General features: G+C 42.6%; 1 protein-coding gene across 8 annotated transcripts in view; it reads left to right on the plus strand.

The window, feature by feature from the left end:
* Nucleotides 1–10,201, plus strand: part of RAB30 (RAB30, member RAS oncogene family) — a 76,799-nt gene that overhangs the window by 55,100 nt on the left and 11,498 nt on the right. For 5 of the 8 annotated variants that reach the window (XM_006098468.3, XM_006098467.3, XM_006098469.3 and 2 more), the window contains one exon: nucleotides 7,007–7,107. The exons of 1 other annotated variant lie outside the window; for it this stretch is intronic. In XM_006098468.3, the coding sequence (XP_006098530.1) occupies nucleotides 7,015–7,107 (93 nt within the window). In that variant the 5' untranslated portion in view covers nucleotides 7,007–7,014. Of the gene's footprint in view, nucleotides 1–3,696; nucleotides 3,715–5,093; nucleotides 5,112–7,006; nucleotides 7,108–10,201 lie in introns of those variants that run through there. 2 more of the 8 variants (XM_014464103.2, XM_023762207.1) reach the window with 2 other exon arrangements.

Consider the following 10,201-nt stretch of genomic DNA (forward strand, 5'->3'; position numbering starts at 1 on the left):
GCTTCTGGGTGGGCTTGGTGCTTGTTTAGGGCCTCTGTTTCTACTGGACTTGCTGACTCAAACTTTCCCTGGGTGGGGTTGCCAGATAAAATATAGGATGCCCAGTTAAATTGGAATTTCAGACAAACCACCAATAATTTTTAGTGTAAGTATGTCCCACACAATATTTGGGTCACACTTCTATACTAAAAAATTATTCATATGTCCATTTCATATTTGGAATAAACATATTAAAATTTATTTGTTGCTATCTGAAATGCAAATTTAACTAGTGGCCTTTCTCTCCTTCTTTCCCTTCTTCCCTCCTCCCTTTCTTCCTTACTCCCTTCCTTCCTTCATCTAGCAACCCTACCTGTATGGCCCCGATTTCAAATGCTGTAAAATAGCATTGACTACACTAATATTTAATGGAGCCTTAGTAGCAAAGGACATTAAAAGGTGTTATATGAGAAAATAATTCTGAGCTACAATCATGCTTGGTAAACCCTGGATTAAACAAGGTTAGCCAGTTTTTTTAATTGTGGGATTTTTTAGAATCTTTTAAATCTCCAACGTTGGGTTGTAGTATGTAGTATTTCTCAAAGTTATGTCACTATCCTTCCCCTCTCCATTTCTGAGTATTTAAGGTTATAGGAGCAAATGCTGAATGGATGCTGACAGTCTCTGATTGTAAACCATGAATTCTTTTTTTTTAATTGTTTTATTGCTTAAAGCAGGGGTCCTCAAACTTTTTAAACAGGGGGCCAGTTCACTGTCCCTCAGACCGTTGGAGGGCCGGACTATAGTTAAAAAAAAAACTATGAAAAAATTCCTATGCACACTGCACATATCTTATTTTGAAGTAAAAAAACAAAACGGGAACAAATACAATATTTGTATTTGCATGTGGCCCGCAGGCCATAGTTTGAGGACCCCTGGCTTAAAGTATTACAAAGAGTATTACATATGTCTCCTTTTTTTCCCGCCCTTAACAATCCCCCGGCCTCCCCTACCCCCCAGTGTCTTATGTCCATTGGTTATGCTTATATGCATGCATACAAGTCATGAGTTCTTTTTAAAAAATATATATATTTTATTGATTTTTCACAGAGAGGAAGGGAGAGGGATAGAGAGTTAGAAACATCGATGAGAGAGAAACATCGATCAGCTGCCTCCTGCACACCTCCCACTGGGGATGTGCCCGCAACCAAGGTACATGCCCCTGGCCGGAATCGAACCCGGGACTCTTCAGTCCTCAGGCCGACGCTCCATCCACTGAGCTAAACCGGTTAGGGCAACCATGAGTTCTTATGTTGGGTTTTGGGAAATACTTCTCTATAGAAAAAAACAACAACTTTGTATAATATTATGATTCCGTTTTTGTTTTTGTTTTTAAATATATTTTTTATTGATTTCAGAGAGGAAGGGAGATGGAGAGAAAGAAAGAAACATCAATGATGAGAGAGAATCACTGATTGGCTGCTTCCTGCACACCCACTACTGGGGATCGAGCCTGCAACCCAGGCATGTGCCCCTGACTGGAATCGAACCTGGGACCCTTCAGTTTGCAGGCCAACGCTCTACCCACTGAGCAAAACCAGCTAGGGCTGATTCCATTTTTGTTTTAAAAGCCATACATTTATAAAATATAGATGTGAGTATATAGAAATAAATATACATAGATGTGAGTATATAGAAATAAAACTAGACGGATGTATATACCACAATGTTAACTGTCCTTATCCCCAGGAGGAGGTGTGGAGAGGGAAAGATTATAAATGATTTTCTTTCCTTTCTGTTTGGCTGTATGTCCTGTAATCTGTATATATGACTCTTGTCAGAAGAGTTAAAAAATGTGATTATTTCATTTTAAAAAGGATCACTATTCCACGTATTATTTTATTTGCCTCCCAAGCAATTCAGTGATTGAGGCTCTAATAGTATCCCCATTTTATGGAGGAGGAAACTTAACACAGCTCTGCAGCAGACTCGGGTCTCCTGATTTCATTGTCTTGCTGCCTGTGTGGTATGAGAGAATGGGCTGTCCTGGGGAGGGGCAGTGGCACCTGTCCACCCAACCCTCTCCTCCCGCTCCCCCCTCTCCAGTTTACAGGGTCTCAGTTGAGACTGGGAGAGGGAAAGGACCTGAGTGAGGCACATGGTTTGTGAACAAGGACACGTCCTCAAATTATCTTTTTCTTGGGCAGGGGCTGGGGATCAGAAGGCAGGACAGGGATTTTGCTTTTTATTCACCAGAAGCCTTGACTTTATCTGTTCTACTAGACCAGAAGGACAAGGGGGAAGTGTTCTGATGCACAACGGTGAAAACAATTTTGTTTTGTTTTTTAAAAGGTCACTTTGATAAATGATTTATGTTGCCAAAATCACATTGCCCAGAATTTTTTTCTTCTCTTTTTTTTTTTAAAAGTCTTTATTGTTGAAAGTATTACATAGGTTTGCTTTTTCCCCCCCATTAACTGCTCCCATCCTCCCCCCCACCCCCAAATTTTCTTCTTTTTAATCTTTGCAAAGTACATGGTTCCTGTATCTTTTTTAAACTCATTTTTTCTCTCCTTTGTCTAATTTTCCTATTTTGAACCTTAGGCATATCTCCATTTATTTAGAGCTATTGTGGCGATCATGTCATTTGGGGTTTTGCTTGTTTATCTGAGTCGTGATCTTGTCTCTATCCCCTGTGCCTGGTACTTGGTTACATGGATGAACGATGACGGAATTGTGGGCGTCCTGTGCAGGGAGAAGTCTGGGTCCAGCTCCTAAAAAAAACCTGAGCTCGGAGGGCACAGTGAGGAGCAGTGCTTGTAGATCTGGAATCAGTGTGTGAACCTATCAATGTGGGGTGCTGCTTCCAGAGCGGGGAGATCCTAGAGCACCGTAGTTCAAAGGGGCTGGGCTTCCATTCACCTGAGCCTCTGCCCTCATGACAGAGTGCTATTAACCATGAGGCAAGGGGCAGTGGCATCTACTTTGGAAGGAGTTGGGCTTTGGAGTTTGATGGGTCTAGGTTTGAATCTTGGTCCTAAGACTAACTAGCTGTATATCTTTAGCACAACCTCTCTGTGTCTCAGTTTCATCTTGGGAAAGCCAGGGATGATAACAGTCCCTCCCTTATAGGATTGTTGTGAGGCTTAAATGAGTGAATACCTATAGAACAGAACCTGGCACATCACAAACATTGAGTAAGTGTCAGCCATCATCATCATCATCATCAGCATCAGCATCAATAATAGAATATACAGTTTCTAGAGTAGCGCCTGGCCAGTGGCATGTCTTGGCAGGTGCTTGCTTCCCAGACAAGGTGTGACTTTGCTGCCCGTTTAGGGATGGGTGTAACTGACTGCTTCTGAATGGGTTTACCTTCCTGAGAATCTGCCTCATCACCTGGTGATCGGTGATGCCTGAGCTGTTACATTACTTACCAAGCACTTCCTCAGAGTGCAGTTTCCAGAGAATTGTGTGAGCTTTTCACTCAGCCTTGTGTTTTCTATTAGAAAGAAAACAGTAACCACAGCAGGTAACTGGAGTTTATAGTCCAGCCTTAGCCTGCATTTTTAAAGATTCCAAACACTTTCCTCCCAGATGTTTATTTTAAAAAAAAATTCAATAGAGCATTAAAGTAATTTCTTATAGAAAGGAGAAGGGCCTTAATTTTTATTCTGTGGCTCACTCCTGGTGGTAACGACATGAGACTTGATGATGACCGTGGACTCGGACCAGGTAACACTTTGCCTTCCTTTCCTGAAGGGGCATGATTTGGGCACTGTTAACCTTCTCTTAGGAGCCCTGTTCCTCAGGTTGTTATATATGGACACTGATCTCTGGATTCTCTGCTTGTTTCTTTGGCCTCTGCCAAAGATGGAGAAGTAAACGTGTGGCAAACAGTCTAAGCTCAGAAAAAGAATGCAGCCCCATCCTGTGTTCCCTGTTTATAAGCTCATGAAAGCAGGGAGCTGTGGTCCGTGGGTGGTCCACAGAGCCTCAAATCTTTCTGCTATCCTTGTGCTGTCTCTGCGTTTTATTTTCTTTTCACTGTTAACAGCTTGCGTTTTAATGAACATACTCTGTCCGTGAGTTTTTATTCAGAGTTTGACCTTGATTCTTATTTAGATTACTACAGTGCGGTGGAAAAGAGTTTTGGATTTGAAGCCAGAAGAGAGAACGAAAATCACATGTTTCTTAAGTGCTTACCCTTCATCATTTAATGTGTCAGATCTTTCTTAAGCTCCTACTATGAGCCAGGTACTGTGAAAGGCACTACAGGGCAGTAGTTCAGGGAAATGAACCCAGGCTGTCTTAACTTAAGTGAGGTCTTAACAACTTCTTATTTACCTTCTCTTCTGCTTCAGTATCCCCATCTGTCAAGTTAGGCTGTTAATAGTGTCCACCAGGTAGGATCGTTTGGAGGATGAAATGAATTAATAATATAGAGTGAAATGACGATGATGGGGACGGGTTGGGATCAGGACTGAACAACTTCATTACTCTCATGCTGCTCATGGTCCTGTGTGTGTGTGTGCGTGTGCGTGTGTGTGTGTGTGTGTGTGTGTGTGTGTGTGTGTGTATGTGGCCGAGGTGCTGAGACATGCTGTTGGAGAAAGATGTATATGATTAAGTACAGTAAAGCATGATGAGTACTACTAAAGGAGATAAGAAGGGTATTGTGGGAACATATAGCAGGTGCCCAGCCCCCCTCATAGGTCAGAGAAGCACACTAGAGAGAGCAATGTTTAATCTGAGATCTAAGGGAGGAATAAAAGTTACCTGGGCTGGGAGTGGTGAGGGGAGGTTGCATTCTGTGTGGTGTTTAAGAAACTGAAGAAATCTTGTGAGCCCTAGCCAGTTTTGCTCAGTGGATAGAAGGTTGGCCTGCGAACTGAAAGGTCCCTGGTTCGATTCCGGTCAAGGGCACATGCCTGGGTTATGGGTTCAATCCCTAGTGGGGGACTTGCAGGAGGCAGCCGATCCATGATTCTCTCTCATCGTGGATGTTTCTATCTCTCTCTCCCTCTTCCTTCCTTTCTGAAATCAATTTTTTAAAAAAAATCTAGTGAGCCTACAGCATGGGCAGAGATGGTGCTGACAATAATGAAGACAGAAACCAGACCATGGAAAGTGTGTGAGTCACAGTGAGGATTTGGGGTGACTAAGAGCCAGATACTGTCCTTGGGGCTTTTCATTAATTACTTCAAGCATCACAACTCTGTGGTCTAGGTGTTATTAACCCCATTTTGCTGGTGGTGAAGTTAAGACTCTAAAAAATCTTCACTTGCCTTCAAGGCACAGACTTAAAAGGCAGCACAGTCAGGGTGTGAACCTGGGTTTCTCTGGCTCCAATGCTAGAGTTCTTTTGATGACTTCAGGCTATCCTCTTAATTTCCTTTATCTTCTGTTTACTCACTTGTAAAGTAGGGAACATAAATAAATACCCACCTCATAGACTTATGAGAACAAATGGAAATATACATAAGGTGCCAAGTACCTTGCCTGGCATATAGCAAGTACAATGACTTCTTATGGACCCAGGTTCTTGACAGAGAAATGTTTTCCTTTCATGGTCCCCTGAACTGAGACAGAATCCCAAATGAGCTGCCAGCTGCATTTGGCCTGGTTGTCAAGTCATCTTTCCAAGGACCAGTTGAAATTAAGATCCATAGAGAACACACCGTTGCACACAGGGAACTTATTCCTCTTGCTACCTGACAGGTGACAGTACAGTGAGCTCTGCTTCTGTCCTGCAGCCCTGAGTCATTTGCTCCCCAGCTGGCTGAGGCTTCTCTAGCTCTCCAAGCATCCTTCCCCTCATGGCTTGCTGTCACCCTTTCCCTCCTCCTCCAGAGTCCACCAGGCTTGTTCTGCCTGCACCTTATGAAATGAGCTCTGTTACTGATTGGAATTGAATTGAACTTCTTTGTTGTTGTTTAGCTTTTGTCATGTTGGTCTCGAGGGCAGAGATCTCTGTATGGTGATTAGCACAGTACTATCGTAGGTACTCAATAGACCACAATTATTTTCACTAGGATGGGGCTTTATGGATTCTAAGACTCTATTATATAGTGGGGTTTGTTTTTTTTAAATCTTCACAACAGTCCTCTGAAGTAGAGCTATAGTATTCTTCTTAGCACAGTTGGAGAAACTAAGGCTATAACTTAAGCCAGTGATGGCGAACCTATGACACACGTGTCAGAGGTGACACGTGAACTCATTTTTTTGGTTGATTTTTCTTTGTTAAATGGCATTTAAATATATAAAATCAATATCAAAAATATAAATTTTTGTTTTACTATGGTTGCAAATATCAAAAAATTTCTATATATGACACGGCACCAGAGTTAAGTTAGGGTTTTTTAAAATGCTGACACGCCGAGCTCAAAAGGTTCGCCGCCATCACTGACTTAAGCAATATGACCATTAATGAATTATTTCGTCCTAGAGTCGTCATTTACTAGGTGTAACTCTGTCCCATGATCTAGGAAAATAGAGCTGAAAGATGTAAGCCCTTTCCTCAAGGATAGGATAGACATTTGAACAAATAACTGTATATAGCAAGTAAAGTTTAGGACAGAGGAATGATGAAGGTATTTAACTTATATTTGGGGAAGATCAGTGAGAAATTCAGAGAGAAAGAGATGGACTCTCCTTTGCCTTGCTGCCTTGCACCCCAGCTTCTCTGCACATAGACCTGTAATCTCCTTTCCATGCGAAAACACATCTTATCACACGAGCGAACTGCGACCTGACTACTTGGAAGTGTAAAGGTTACCAGGCGAAAGAACATCTGTGTCATTTACTCTCTGTGGTCTGAGGTGGCTGGGGAGGAATAAAGTCCATCTGTGACCAAACACCTGTGTTCCTCTCTCGCCAGCAGAGTCACCAGAGGGGAGCATTAAATTGCTCTTCAAATGAGTCAGACGCGCTTTTCCCGAGGAGACAGGGCTGGTGCAGCTTCAGCTCTGTGGGCAAGTCTGACCAGGCCCCATCTCACTCTTGCCTGTGTTTGTTTGCCTTGCAGCTGTGTAAATGAGTATGGAAGATTATGATTTCCTGTTTAAAATTGTTTTAATTGGCAATGCTGGTGTGGGGAAGACGTGCCTAGTCCGACGATTCACTCAGGTAAGAGAACTTGGAAGTCCAAGATTGGCTTTCTCGGTGTGGCCTGTGGGGTTAGGAGAAATAACAGGATAGGTGACTGGCCCCACGCCAGCTTCTTGGCTGCCAGTTATTAACGCTCTGTTTGAAAGAGCACCAGCTTTATAGCCTAGACTAGAGATTTTTTTGTTGTTGTTTTTTAATATATTTTATTGATTTTTTACAGAGAGGAAGGGAGAGAGATAGTGAGTTAGAAACATCGATGAGAGCCGAACCGGTTTGGCTCAGTGGATGGAGTGTCGGCCTGCGGACTCAGGGGTCCTGGGTTCAGTTCTGGTCAAGGGCATGTACCCTGGTTGTGGGCACATCCCCAGTGGGGGGCGTGCAGGAGGCAGCTGATCGATCTCTCTCATCGATGTTTCTGACTCTCTATCCCTCTCCCTTCTTCTCTGTGAAAAATCAATAAAATATATTTTAAAAAAAGAAAAAAAGAAACATCGATGAGAGAGAAACATCGACTAGCTGCCTCCTGCACACCCCCTACTGGGGATGTGCCCGCAACCAAGGTACATGCCCTTGACCGGAATCGAAGCTGGGACCTTTCAGTCTGCAGGCCAATGCTCTATCCACTGAGCCAAACCGGTTAGGGCTAGGCTAGAGCTTTTAAACCACCTCAAGGAAGCATGGCTCTCTGGGTCACCACCACCCTCCCATGGTCTTGTTGCTTCTTTTAATGAAAAGGGGCAAGTAGTTTTGTTTTCAGTGTGTGGCATCAGAAATATATGATTAGGCCCTGGCCGGGTGGCTTAGTTGATTGGAACATCATCCCGTACACCAAAAGATTTTGGATGTGATTCTTGGTCAGGGCACATATCTAAGTTTCGAGTTCTATCTTCAGTCAGAGTGCATATGGGAGGCAACTGATCAATGTTTCTCTTTCACATTGAGTATCTATCTCTCTCTCTTCCCCTCCCTCCCTCCCTTTCTTCCTTTCTCTCAAAGCAATAAACATATCCCCAGATGAGGATTTAAAAAACAAATTATTAGATTAATAGATAGATTATTAATTAATAATAATCCAAAGGAGGAAACAAATGAATCTGTATATTAAATTAAACCTAAATATTAATTTTTAAAAAATCTTTATTGTTGAGAGGATTACAGATGTCCCCTCCCCCCCCCCCCAAATTGCCTCCCTCCATCCAGTTCTCACCCTATCCTAGGCCTTCACCACCCTATAATCTTTGCCCATAAGTAATGCATATATGCATATAAGATCTTTGGTTAATGTCTTCCCACCCCTTCTCCCCCCTTCCTTCCGTCAGTCTGTCCCATGTTTCCATGCCTCTGATTCTATGTTATTCAGTTTATTTTGTTCATTAGATTTCTTGTTCGTTTATTTTGATTTTTATATTCAATTGTTGAAACTCAAATACAAATTAAACCAATCAGATTGCATTCTCAAGCCCCCCAGAAAATGGAGGGAATTGTTTTGGTTCAGAACCAAATATGCTGATTTCTCTAGATCTGTTAAATGGGAATGAATTGAGAACAGTGAAGGACTACTTGAATTAAATAAAATGTCCGCTCTGGGTTGGGTCCTTATCTTACGATCTAAGTACAAATTTCCTTTGGGGCTGCCCTTTTGAGAATTATTGCCAGAGATTATACACTTGGTTTTATACAGAAATTGTGGGAAATTGTTCTGAAGTTGACCTTCTTTTGTGTTTTTCCGGAAAAGATATGAATGGCATCCTTTTTGGGATTATCATACATGCATCTTGCAGTTTTCACAAAGTGCTAGTTGGGCAAGTTGAGACTAGCTCTCTTATCTGAGGCATAGAGCAAGCTGGTGCCGTGGAAAGGACATTGGCTTGAGAGTCAGGACGCAGGTCCTCGTGCCAGCTCTGCCCTTGGCTCATCTCTGAGCCCGGGTAGGTTACTCCCCACCTGCCTTCCTGACGGACATGAGGGGCCTGGTGATCTTCAAGGCCCCTCACAGCAATAACAGTCTGTGGTTCTGGGAAAACCTGGAGAGGCAGATTGGATAAGACAAACTGCACTGGGACAGAGAGTCACCTTTGGAAATGTCAGGGTTTTCCCCACGACAATGAACACAATAGGTCTCGTGCTTTTTGCTAAATCTCAGCCTTGTGAAATCAAAAGTAACAAGCTTACGCATCTGGTCTCAGTCAAAACCACTGTGGCGTCATATTGGAAACTCCAACTGGTTTTACTTCCACCCAACATTAGCAGTCTTTCCTGCTTTTGGCAGGAGTACAAGACTGCAGAAATGTAGAGAAGTTTTCAGTCATTCCTTTGACCATCTCTTATTGCCAAAAGATCCCTTAAGAGCCTACTCCTCTCATTTTATGGGTGAAAACCTCAGGTCTAGAGGGATGAAATGACTCTTAGTATCACATATCAATGTTAGTGGCAAAGCTAGTATTAGACCCAGGTCTCCTGGTTCTCAGCCTGATCATTTTTATCTTCTATATGTTCTAACCTCTGAAACCATAGGCATCTTGCATTTCTTTTTTTAATTTTTTTTTATCGTTTTATTGCTTAAAAGTATTACAAAGGGTATTACATATGTGTCCTTTCCCCCCACCCCCGCCCTTGACAATCCCCTGGCCTCCCCTACCCCCCAGTGTCTTATGTCCATTGGTTATGCTTATATGCATGCATACAAGTCCTTCGGTTGATCTCTTGCCCCCCTCCCTCCTGCCCCCAACCCTCCCTGGCCTTCCCGCTGCAGTTTGACAATCAGTTTGAGGCAGCTCTGCCTCTGTATCTATTATTGTTCATAAGTTTATAATGGTCTTTATTATCCATGAATGAGTGAGATCATGTGGTATTTTTCCTTCATTGACTGGCTTATTTCACTTAGCATAATGCTCTCCAGTTCCATCCATGCCATTGCAAATGGTAAGAGTTCTTTCTTTTTTACAGAAGCATAGTATTCCATCGTGTAGATGTACCACAGTTTTCTAATCCATTCATCTACTGATGGGCACTTAGGCTGTTTCCAGATCTTAGCTATGGTGAATTGTGCTGCTATGAACATATGGGTGCACATATCCTTTCTGATTGGTGTTTCTGGTTTCTTGGGATATAT

The sequence above is a fragment of the Myotis lucifugus genome, unplaced genomic scaffold, assembly GCF_000147115.1.
Source record: "Myotis lucifugus unplaced genomic scaffold, Myoluc2.0 scaffold_236, whole genome shotgun sequence".
NCBI lineage: Eukaryota > Metazoa > Chordata > Mammalia > Chiroptera > Vespertilionidae > Myotis > Myotis lucifugus.